The 13,197-nt window shown below is 33.7% G+C and overlaps 1 protein-coding gene across 23 annotated transcripts in view; it reads right to left on the minus strand.

The window, feature by feature from the left end:
- Positions 1–2,859: 2,859 nt before the first annotated feature.
- LOC129260179 (thioredoxin domain-containing protein 3 homolog) overlaps positions 2,860–13,197 on the minus strand; it is a 26,260-nt gene continuing 15,922 nt past the window's right edge. For 2 of the 23 annotated variants that reach the window (XM_054898242.2, XM_054898211.2), the window contains 9 exons: positions 13,055–13,090; positions 11,448–11,465; positions 10,861–10,947; positions 10,152–10,424; positions 8,904–8,945; positions 8,373–8,414; positions 7,214–7,270; positions 5,071–5,163; positions 2,860–4,265 (listed from right to left, as the gene is read on the minus strand). In XM_054898242.2, coding sequence (XP_054754217.2) covers positions 4,030–4,265; positions 5,071–5,163; positions 7,214–7,270; positions 8,373–8,414; positions 8,904–8,945; positions 10,152–10,424; positions 10,861–10,947; positions 11,448–11,465; positions 13,055–13,090 — 884 coding nt within the window. In that variant the 3' untranslated portion in view covers positions 2,860–4,029. The remainder of the gene's footprint in view (positions 4,266–5,070; positions 5,164–7,213; positions 7,271–8,372; positions 8,415–8,903; positions 8,946–10,151; positions 10,425–10,860; positions 10,948–11,447; positions 11,466–13,054; positions 13,091–13,197) is intronic. The other 21 variants (XM_054898217.2, XM_064099395.1, XM_064099389.1 and 18 more) reach the window with 15 other exon arrangements.

Genomic DNA, 13,197 nt, shown 5'->3' on the forward strand with positions numbered 1-13,197 from the left:
TTTACTATTGTTATTGTTTGTATTTTTACATTGTTTGTTATTGTCTTCTGTGCTGTTGTAGTTTGACCCTCTCCCTCATTATACAGAATTGAGCTGTTTTATTTTTTTCAAGTGTGTATTACACTTTTGCAATGCACCGGTGTGAGCTTCTGAGGGTTTGATCTTGGTTTTGAATGGTTTAAATGCTAACTTCATGGTTTAAATTATCCCTTGGGAATTCAGACCATGGAAAAAAAAGTGAAAGATGAAAGTTTTAAGTGGGAGAAAGAGATATAGATAGAGAAGATTTGGAGATCTACAGATATGAAAAGAGAGAAGGGGGAGAAAGAAAGAGAGTGTGGTGAGACGGGAAGTGAGAGAATGATACCAAAAGGGAAGAGAGAGAGAGCAAAAGAGGTCAAATGGGAAGAAAGAAAGATGGAATTAAACAAAAACACTTGGGATATTCGCTGATTATCTCTTTAATTGTAATAATAATAATACTTCTCTTATATAGTGCATAACGAACTGAAAGTTTCTCTAGGCTTTACAATAATGGAAACAAAATACATTTAATACAAACAAAGAAAATAGACTTGTGAATTACAATTATTGCCAATAAAATAATCAACCTATACTACACCTAGTTATGTACGTATAATTAATTTTTCGAAATGGTGTTTTCACTATCAGTTTCTTTGTTGTTCTTTTACTGAGATATCTTGTATTCTTTTTTCCCCCTTCTTTCTTAGCACTTTGAAACTTTCGTATAAAGTGCTTTATAAATTATTTAAAAATTATTATTGTTATTATAGAAATGTAAGAGGAAGACGTAACTTTTGAAGAAAAAGGCTTGTTTTTTGTAAATCAAATGTTTACAAAGATATAAATACAACCATCAGACGATGTGAACATTATTAGAGCTATCCCTTTTCACTCTAGCATGATTCCTCATAGAAGAAGATAACCCATTTTGACCTTCCTCTCGTCTGGAAGTCATCAATTATATTGTGGTTAATCACGTGTGAGACATGATGGCTTTGTGGTTTACATGATATGCAAAGCCTTCAGATCATCCTCACACCCTTCCATTCCTTCCTCTTACGCCCCTTCCCTGTCCGCATCCTTCATCCCCTCGCATTTTTGCAAAACTCTGTCTTCCTTAAGTTATCTTGCAAACATGGTACATTACTTTGGAGTCAATAGCCATGAAAAACCAACTTCAGAGATAGACTGAATAAAGCTACATGTACTTTGTAATTAGCTCTCGAGCTAACCTTTTTAAAAAATAAATTGGATAGGTACTCAGTTAAAAGGAGGTGCGATAGCTCAGTCGGTAGAGCGGGGGATTTGTATTCCGGTGACCCGGGTTCGATTCCCACTTGGTGCGCTAGTGCCCTTTGGTAAGGCATTAATCCTCAGTACCAAGTCCTTCGGAGAGGACCTTAAGCCGTCGGTCCTCTGGTTGCTTGCTTACAAGCATTCTTGCTTTCTTAGCAATCAGGTAAAAAATCACCCCCACCACCACCTATGCAATTGATAAGTTTTTAAAGAAGATGTATGCTTGCCTGGTATACAAATCTGCGATATTCAAGTCTATAAAGGAAGCATTGTATAGACCAGGGGGTGTTTCACAAATCTCAAAGTGTTGCTTAAAGTCATGCTTAGTGCTGATGCATGATTATTTAAGCGCAATCTTTAATTGATTATAAATAAGCAGTAGTGCCCGAACTCTTAGCACGATTTGACCTACGCGTTGATGCCTTTTAATCGGCACCCATCTGGAAATTTGATGCAACTCATAAGTCATATTTAAGTCTTTGTGAAACATATGCCTTAAACTAATGGGTTTTTATCTGACCAGTTACCAAATACCACATATGATCAAACACTTTGTTTTTATTTAAAAGGAACATTTCAAAAATTTAATTTGAATAATACTGATCTCAGTGATTCAAAATGCACTAATCCGCTTTATGGTCAATGACCTTGGTCTGCTCCTGCGCAAATCGTAATTACAAAATGGCTTTTTTTGGTAATGCAGGAGGGAACAAATTGTAACCAACTTTGGTGTCACTACTTCAAAACCTCACACACGTGGGGGCATTTTGGTCTAGTGGTTATGGACTTGTCTTTCAATCTGAAGGATGTTGGTTCAATTCCAAGCCATGGCGGGTTTTCCTTCAGCAAGAAATTTACCCACATTGTGCTACACTCAACCCAGGTAAGGCAAATGGGTACCGGCAGGAAGTAATTCCTCAAAAAGCTGTGCGCACCAGAATCGGTAGACTAGCTTAGCCGGGATAATATAGGAGTGCCTTGATCACCTAGCAAGGTGGATACATATGCTATACAAATCCTATATTATTATCTTTTTATTCATTAGCCTCACAGCCTACTTCAAAGTCTACACTACATTTTCTTCAAGAATGCTGAATTCATGATTAATTTACATCCAGTCAAATAAAAAATACTATGAGTATACATGTATATCATGCAATGGGAATAGTTTAAAATTCAACGGATTTACTAAGTCCCTCTATTTCCCTAGTACATTCCTTGATTTGACAATATGAACGAGAGAATTTCTATTGAAATGAAAGGTTTATAACATCTTTACCTCTACATCATGTATGTCACATTTCTATATACCCACACTGTTGTATATCCTTGCATTTTCTTTTTCCCTCATATTTCTCTCTATTCTTCCAGGCCATGTCTCGGACACATCTTTGCCATTCTCTCACTATCTGACAATTTATCTTTCACTCTCTCCCTTCCATATCTCTCTTCTATTACCCTCTCTCTTCACTCTGTCTCTCTCTTCCCCCTCACTCTTTCTTTTCCTAACCACCTGTACATAGAAGACATATGCATAACTTTATTTTTTAAATCTTTTAATTTATTGCTTTTTTATTACAGTAAATACAATTCAGAGACAATGCCAATATATAAATGTATAATAGGTCTTTTGAACAGTTTTAGATGGAAAGGACGGATATTTGAATATACTGTGGTGACAATAGCTGCAGAAAATTTCTTCTATAAGTATGCATTCTAATACATACAGAGCTTTTACACTGACTTGTGCTTCCATATGATCCACATATGTACTAAACAGCAAGCCAAATGTATTTATTTCATGAAAGCTCAAGGTGTTAAAAATGCACACCCAACAATTGATATTTCATCATTGAGGCAATTTTGAGAATATCATGTCCCGCACAATAGTACTGCAATTCAGCTTTGTTTAAAATGGTATAGAGTATAATACATGGAATTATTACATGAATACCAGGAAAATACTGCCAGAGAAATGAATGTTTGAGTCTTTCCCTTCATACAACCTTCATACATCAACTTTTTTCTTTCTTAGCTCTTGCTTCCATGCTCCACAGCATGTACTAGACAGGAAACCAAGAAAATTCTCTCTCTATATTCTTTTCTTCTCAAAACAACATTATTGCTGATGTCTTGAGTACAAATAAGTTGTATCATAGCACTACATAAACAGTTCATCAAAATATCTACATGAATTAGCGTAAGATATAATGTCCTATTCACAGGTTTGGAAGAAGATATGACTAAACATTCAATTTGATTTGATCTTCAGTTAGATCTTGTTTGAGCTGAGAAAAAAAAAACACAAGAAACACTGATTATGTACATTATTATTATAGTAATATTTGTCGACTACCTGACCACCACATGTCAAAACTCAAAAGTGAGTCCTCTGCATATTTTTCCCATCTTGTTTATAAATGATGTTGGTATCCTCCATTGGTTTGGTCTACTAGTTCTTCCAGGTACCACCTACCCAATAAATATCCATGTCCAGTTCTGAAAAAATGAATCCAGAATATCTCTTGAAAAGTTGTTTTTATCACATTGCTTTATGATGTTGGAATATCCTCCAGAAGTGGCAGGCAGTCCTGTTGATCTGTATGGAGTTCTAACAAGATAGCATGCTTTTCATTATGAACAGATCGATAGCCAGGGCACAATCCAGGGTAATGTTCTTTTGAGTTTTTTTTTTATTGATTCAGTTCTTTATGATGCCGTCTGTTCTTCGTTCTGGGCGGCATCCTCTTGTTTGGCATCTCCTCCCCCGCCCCCAGTTTCCCCACCCTCAGCGGCCTGCGTTTCCCCACCCTCAGCAGCCTGTGTTTCCCCGCCCTCAGCGGCTTGTGCTTCCCCGCCCTCAGCGGCTGGTGTTTCCCCTCCTTCAGCGGCCTGTGTTTCCCCCTCGGCAGCTGCTGCCTCTCCCCCTTCCGCTGCAGGTGCTTCTGGGTGGCAGAAATGAAGGAAAAAAATTAGATGAATGATAAATAGAAGCAAGCACATTCCTTGGAAACTTTCCTTCAGCTGATATATTTAAAGTTTACTCTCACAGTAGTTTTTCAAAGATTCTGTTAGATTTCCTCTCAGTCGAAACAAGTTTTTAATTTAAAATTTAAGACCTCAATCCAAAATAAATGAAAACATATTTGGCATTCTTCTTTGTACCTCCTCCCCCTCCCAAATGGTGATTTGTAAATCACTTGCAACAAGTTACTGGTTTATTCAAATCAATTTGATTCAAATTCATTCCCACAAAATTTAGCAAAAAATTGAAATCAACACAATCAATGTACATATAAGATCGGTTACAATATATTTACACCAATACTGAGGAATTTAAATGGTGGGGGATTGACAATGCCAGTTTACTAGGTATATTGCATTTTACTCTTAAGAAGAGTTGAATTCCAAAAAGGAGCTTGATTCACTTTTGATGAAAGTTGGATAATTGTTTTTTTTTTGTATAACTGATCTCTTGAGCAGAGAGTGCCTATCTTAGAATAACGGAATTGCCTTGAGTTCGAGAGAGCACATCAAGTATACCTGTTTAATATTACAACTTCATACAAAATCTGTAATAAACTTTATTTTGAATACAAAGTGGATGTAATCCTTTTAAAACTGATACCCTTAAACAGTTGACATATCCAGTCACCCCCCTTTCTTTCTTTAACTCCTCTCTTCCCTTTCTCACTCTCTTTATTAAAATTAGTTGATTTTCTTTAACACTCTCCTCCACTTCTGTCTTACCTTCTGTCTGTTCTTCCTTCTTTTCCTCTCCTTCCTGGGTCTGCTGCGTCTCTTCCGCAGCGGGTGCTTGCTCCGTCTGTTCAGCTCCTGATTCTAAAACAAAAAATATATTAGGAAAAAATAAACATTTCCTGTACAGTAGCCATATTTTTCCTTTGAATTTGTTGATTTTTTAACTGTATTATACAGGTAGTTGCCTCAGTCAAACTTTATCGAGGTCACAGATATCTGTTCAACTGCGGAGAAATCTAACCTAGAAAAGGTATATGTCAGAAGAAGAGGTATTGTGAAAAGATGAACATTTTTTTATTAGAGTTCAGCCAATTAGATGAATTCCTTTCTGGGTATACATAACACATGTTTTGCATAATCTGGTCTTAGAGATTGCTTAGATTTGGGCAAATATTCAACAAGTTTGTGAAAGGTCAACTTATGCAAGTTGAAATGTACTTTGTATTGGACTGGAAAGCAATTCATTGTTGTTGTATTTAACTTACAACCCATATGGCTATTTTTTGTACTTTGAGAGTGTAAATGCCTCTCTGAGATTATATTATCTTTTTTCTGTCTAATATGATCGAGGGGCCTGAATTAAAGATTGCTATTACATTTGACTCTTTCTTTGGTTATTATCTACTCTGAAGTATAAAACAGTTATCACATTGAAAAAGAAGGGTTATTCATGCCTTCTGTGATTTTTCATTTTTTATATCGCAGGAATTCAACAATGTGATTATTTAAAACAAATGACATAATTCCGAAAGCAATACAAACTTTAGTTTATCACAAAGATTATATGGTGATGTTTCCCACTCCAATTATAAGAAGCATATCAATGATCTAACTGAGCCAAAACAGGCATAACATGGACAATTATTGCATCATTAAATTGTCTTAGGTAGAAATTTCATTCAAGGGGTTGAAACTAGTTAGAATGATAAAATATGGGATGGAGATTCATGTTAGTTATGTAATGATATTATTGACATGAAAGACAATGAATGCGACAAAGTTAATGAATGATTTTAAGCAATGTTTTGTATATTCTATAGTTTTTATTGCCCCAAAATACCATGAATTAGAAATGGTGAAATGAGATAGGGGTCTATAATGGTTGAACAAAATTAATGCATATTTTGTTCCACAAGCAGTCTAAAAGCTAAGCATAAAAATCAGAACAGAGCAGATGAATAAGACTCAAGCATAAAAAAAATTGCTTACAGAAATTAGATAGTTTAAGGATTGAATAGTAACACATTTTATATCACAAAAATTGTCTGCTTCTCAACTTTACTGCTCCAAATCTGGAGCATATTGATTGAAAGGCATATTCTGAAACAGGACTTCAGCCAACAAAAACCAAGACCAGGAAAACTGTTCCTTTGTAAATGATCAGATACACCTGCACTCTCTCATTAAGAAGCATATAATCAGGTGACAGTGACTATCATTTCTTCAAAGAAAGGCTTGCAGTAATTGTGCATCTCTTTGGTCCATGGTCTGATGAATAAAACTGAAGGTTGATGAAATGAGTTAATATCAGAATGAGTTATAAAGGATGAAAACTAATGAATAAACAGTGGCTTAATGATTTTAGTCTAATGAATAAACATGAGGGTTAATGGATAAAGATATGTTTATAACCAATAACCTGATGAATAAATATTAATCTGATGAATAAAACTTGAGAGTTGATGATGAAATGGATTAACATCAGTATGAGTTGTAAAATCAGGTCTGGTGAATATACATTGAAGACTGCTGAATAAACAATGGTCTGACGATTTAGTCTGATAAATAAAAATGTGGTTTAATGAAATGAATGAAAACATTAGCATGAGTTTTTCAATCAAGATAAATGAATAAAGATTAATATAAATGAATAAACAGTAGCATGATGATATACATGAATTGATCTGATGAATATACATGAGGATAAATAAATGAACATTAGTATGAATCACACAATCAAGTCTGACGAATGAAAGGTAGAAGGTTAATAAACAATTTTAAAATGGCCTGATGATTTAATCTGATGAATAAACTTGGAGATAATGAATAAATATTTAGTAAAATGAATAAGGATGAATGTGATGAATAAGCATGAGTCTAATGAATAAAGATGAGGGCTATTGCTTCTCACCCTCTGAGGCGGCAGGGGCAGCTTCTTCAGCAGGCTCTGCTGGTTTATCTTCACCACCTAAAGTCAAGCCATCAGATTAGGAATGTAGAAATATAGAGAATAATTATAAAGAATACATATATTTATCCGATAGGATGTGAAAGTTTATATTGTCTGTCCAGTATTGTGTGCAGGTATGACTGATTGAATCCCATAAGTGCTTAGATAATACAATGTTTGTCCTATGCGCATTACAAATACTGTAACCAGATTATTATACTATTATTATTATTATAGACCAGTCATGGGGAACTTATTGGCACTCAGTTCAGATCAGTTCAGTTCAGTTCTATTCATTTATTTCCAATTAAAAATCACAATATAAAAATTCATAAAAATACATAATTGAGCAAATGTAAACCATATTCATGTACATGTATGACAAAAGTCTTCCACATAAAATATATATGTATACAATAAGTTAATATTTTAAACAACAGAGGAAATAGGGAAATTATAAAAACCCCAAAATAGAGTTTGTCTAGATAACCTCCCCTACAAACTCAATGCACATGTACATGCAAGTAAATTCGCATCTGCAGTGAAAATAAAAACTAAGATATATGCTAAGCAAATACATTTTTTTTGGTGGTATACTTACACTTATCTTTAATATAAATGATTGCATAATATTGGAATGATAAATATTTGTGAAATAGGTGTTTAACAAACAACTAAGTTGGTTTTGTGGATATAAACAAGTGTTTGGTTTGATATATTGGGTAACTACTTGATAAATATAAGTGCAAAAGCATATAAATGTAGTATGACACATATTCCCTATGCATATATCTAAATTACAACAAAATGAAAACTTTACAAGTATTGCTCTTTTTTTATGACTTGAAAATAAGTCCAACAGTAAAAAGATAACTTAACCTTTCCTGACATTTTCCCATTACAATTATTCTTAGAAAATGAAAGACATAACAACAAGTTTTAGAGAGGAAAAAAATAAAAAACAGCTGGGGCTATGACTTACCCCCCCCCCCACCATAAACAAAGTTTGAAAAGCTGATATACATCAAGAATTATTTTAAAGAAACAGAACTTTGTTAAACTGTTGGGGAGAGAACTTATATGCTTGTTGCTCGTAATGATTACATGATGCCTCACATACCCTCTTGTGTCTGTTCAGTTTGCTCTGCAGCTGGTGCTTCACCTATAAGTAATGAAATATTAATATCTTAATTTTTTTTCCATATTCTTTCCAAATTCTCTTCTGTATGTTATTTCCATCCTTTTTTCTATATTCATAACAAATAATTATTCTATATGTTTCATGTGAGTCATCTTCAAGAAATACAGAGCTATATGATTAAATTGTAGAAAAGTCACTATTCATTCATGACTGACTTTTTAATATGACTTGGAACTTATTTCAAGATATTTTTTTGAGGTTTACCTAAAAGTATGAATGTAATATTCCCTTTAAAAAATCCACAAATGTTTTACCAAGGATAACAATCAAATGGGATATGAAAATCATACAACATTTGATGATCATAGAATAAAGTAAAAAAAAAATAGAGTGGAATATACCAGTGAAATAGAACAAGATCTCTATACCAAAAAAAAAAAGGATGAAGAAAATAAAAGTTGGCTGTTGCTAGCTGCTTTTAGTGATTAAGTGCAGAGGATCAGAACGTACCCTCTTGTGTTTGTTGAGTGTCTTCCTCAGCTGGTTTCTCACCTGTACGCGGGAAAATATCCAGAAATACATCATTCATAACATGGACCTACCAACCTGGCAATACAGTCATTTTAAACTTACTGATTATGGTTGTGTTTATCTGACTTGTCTTGTTACATCATGTAATATGGTATCAAGTATAAAGTTCAGTGAAATTTCAATATATTTTAATGGCAAGAACCAACAATGAAACTGACATTATTTTTTTCATCAAAAATTTAATAATAATAATGGTGGATTCTTCTAGATCACATGAAGCTCATGATAAATACACAGTATGCTACATCATTACAAAATAAGAAATTTACAAATAACTGTAAAACAAAATAAAGTAAATAAAAACATTTTTATGATACTGCATTGTAAAGTATCATAAAAGATCTTGCGAAAACTACTACTACAGAAAAAAATTGACACAATATCAAAGCTTAAAAAGAAATGAAGAATGGATATTAAGCAGATTGACTATAAGGGATAGAATTTATTCAATGTATTTGTCAGCTTTTCATAACTGCCTGTACTTGTCAGTCATATGATTATTCAAGTAGGATTCTTTATCCACTAGAAACTTTAACATTAACCAAAAAAATGTATCATTAAAACAATGATATATTCAGGATAAATTGAAAGCATGTAGATGTAAAAGAACAAATTGAGGAGAGAGAGAGAGAGAGAGAAAGGAAGAGATAAAAAGAAAGAGATGAAAGTTTTCTGCCTCGGTTATGGTTGCAAAAACTAATCTGAGAAACAGTTATGAACTAAAAAAATAAACAACATGACAATTACATTTTCTGATATTTTGAGTCTATAGCCTTTGTCAAGGAATCAAAATAACACAAATGTACATCAATTTTATCTAAATAGGATGACACTGCATATAATCAACATATTTTTCAGGGTACTAAGTAGAATAATTGCCAATGAATGCAACCCTCTACTGAACAATATATTGCTGAAATATCAAACATAAAACAATCTTGTAGAAGATGGCTGAATACTAGTCTAAATGTAGACTGATGCAAGGGTATGAATGCTAAAACAAAGAAAATAATTATCTTGTTAATAGGTAACAGAGGTGCATGCAAATGACATATGTTAGTAATGATGGAATAAAAAGCAGAACAGTAAGTGAGAAGCATGAATAATATGCTGAAGCTTTAAAGATGCATGCAGAAGAGTTCCTGGACACCAAGCATTGCAAGGTACCTTCACCATCTTCCTGCTCCTCCTTCTGACCATGATCTTGTTCTGCATCGGCTTGGCCTTCCGGGGCATCAGTGGGTGGAGCCTCATCATCGCCCGCCTTTTCCTCCTCTCCAGCCTCAGCTTGCTGTTCAGCCTGCGCTTCCTGCGTTTGACCTTCTTCCGTTTGACCCCCTTCCTCCTGTTGAGCCTCACCACCAGTACCTTCTCCAGCTTCCTCTTGTTGCTCGGACTCTACGCCTTCCGCTTCGCCCTGTTGTTCTTGAGTGGTTCCTTCTTTACATGTACATTAAGTGCAAGTTAAAACACACAAGGGTGCAATACAGAGACACAAACATTTTTGTTACAAAACAAAACAAGACAAACTGCACAGGCTTCTCAAACACAAACTTAAATACTCGGGATTTGGAAACAAGCAATGAAGTAATGTCCTGTCATTTCGTATTGCATGCAACATGCATATGTTTTGATTTTGCCTTGCTGAAGTACATATTGTGAAACTTCAATCAATCACTCATCCACTATCAAGCATCTCTTGCATTTGTTGTTCAGAGTGCAGATTCGAGATGCATACAATTATTTAGATGACATACAAAGTTAGGCATTCTATGGGCAACATGCATTACACTTGTAACAAGACTGAAGGGGGGGGGGGGACAGGGGACAAAAAATATAAATATGAAAGCACAACATTTGGAGACGAAAAGTTTACCTCCTTCAGCAGCTTGCTGTTCACCCCCCTCTGCTTGCTGTTCCCCTGATTCACCAGCAGGCTGTTCTGCTTGTTGCTCTCCACCCTCTGCAAATTTCAAGAGAAATTGATATGAATTTATATACCCAAATGAAATATATCATATCATCAAATATGACATCTGATAAATATTTTTTTTTAATGATTAGGCAACACATATAATTGTCATGCATGGCAGAAGAAAAAGAAGACAATTCTGTCCTTATGATGACATGAAGTGTGATGTCTAAAATACAAAAGACGAGACACAGGAAAGTCTGGGGTTCAAACCCCAACCATGGCACTTATGACCCTGAGCAAGGCTTTTCCTGCATTGCTTTGTCATATCTTTTGATGTTAAAGGTGTGCCCTAGACAAATAAACATATCAGATTAATAGATGTCTGTAAAAAAGTAATGAATTAAAAAAAAAATACTTTGGTCCACTGGACTTGAGAATTATGTACCTGATAAATTATAGAATATCCAACTACCTACTTTATTTGATATCAACACCATCAAAGTAGTTGGAAAGTTTATTTAGAATTCCTGAAAAGAAAATGAACTCACCTTCTCCTTCTCCTTTCACTGGAAATTTAAAAAAAGACAAGAGAAAAGTACATGAAAGTGTGATTTTCAAAGTAATCTAAAGCAAGGTTTAAGACATACCAATATTCAGAACGCAATAAAGTTGATGAATGGTATTACAAAATGAATATGCTGTGATGAAATATAACTTTAATTTGAAGACTAATTAACATTTTTAAGCTCTGTGAAGTCAAGCTAAGTAAAAAAAAATGATTTGATGACAGCAACACTATACAATTATATTATACAGTTATTTTTTAATTATTATTCTAATAACCATTCCTGTAAAGTTATGAGTGATTTAAGTGTTGAATTAGTAGGTGAATTGAGCCTTTACTGTATAGAATCGTATCACATTTGGCTATCCATAGATTTTAAACCCACAACTCAGACCAGAGTTCAAATTAATCTCGAGTTCAGAATACAGGGCTATAACTTTAATTAAACATCTTAATTCAACTACAATCATACTATTGCAACTCTAAGAGAGAAAATACTGTAATAATAAAATATTTGATGAAATTTCAGTGAATTTAATAGTTTCAGGAACAAAGTAAGGCGACACACTTCCAGGATACATCATGCATAAATTGGGAGATGATAAAATAAAACATGATGAAACAAAAGATAATCATAAAGAACAAGCAAGCAAAAATCTTGTACAGTTCAGTATTTCTGTCACTGGCCAGCCTGGATGGTGCCCATCCAAACAGATGATATGGCAGGATAGGTTAAGCAGTTGCACACCATTTCAATCCAATGACTATGGACCATAGGGGCTTATTTACCGTAGAAATTGCTGCCCGAGTATTCAATTTAAATTTTTGTTTTGATTAATTTTGTAATTATTCAATCTAATCTAATTCAATTTTATTGAGTATATAATGATACAATCTAAATTCTAATTGATGGTTATTCCCATTCCTTGCATGAGAAAGTTCTTTTATGCATTCATGTACTACTTTAATAGGAGACCCTTTTTTATAAGCAATGCTTACTCTGGGTACTACGAACCATCAATGTAATTTTTGTTTAAGTTACTCTGTTTTACTCTTTAAAACTCTTATTTTGTAACTTGTTTATGATGGTTGAATTAATGAACTAAAATATCTATTTGCTTGACGTTGTTGGTGATTGTAAATTATCAACAATATATATTCTGCTTGCAAAAGATGAAAGTAAAATAAAATAAAACAGATAATTAAGGTTTTCAGCTGAATTTGATGAAAAGTAAAACTATGGTTACTAACTGCAAGATATTGGTGGCTATCAGAAAACTATAAAAATGATGAGCATGCATTGGACTGTTCCAATAAAGCTTATATTAGTATTAAACCAAAAGGGACTATATAAATGAAAGGAAAAAAAAAAAAAATTAAACATCATCATCACAATTAAAGCTCATGCATTCACAGAGAACTGAGAAAAAGGAACTGCAACAATGGAATGCAAGTTTTAATTGGCAAAGCTGGCATGCAAACACACATACACCAATATACATCCACTGAAATTTCAATTTTGAATAAACGTATCTATTGTGAGTGAATATACAAAATTTGAATGTAATTTTGAAGATTCATATATCTCACCCTCTGACTGTTCCATTGTAATACTGGCTATGGAGTCTAATACATGTGTAATAGAAACTTGGCTTACAATGTATACATTTCAAAAGGAACCCACTGTTATTTACTCCTGTATGCTTTACTATGTATTTCACTTTCATTGACTA

This window comes from Lytechinus pictus, chromosome 1, assembly GCF_037042905.1.
Source record: "Lytechinus pictus isolate F3 Inbred chromosome 1, Lp3.0, whole genome shotgun sequence".
Taxonomy (NCBI): domain Eukaryota; kingdom Metazoa; phylum Echinodermata; class Echinoidea; order Temnopleuroida; family Toxopneustidae; genus Lytechinus; species Lytechinus pictus.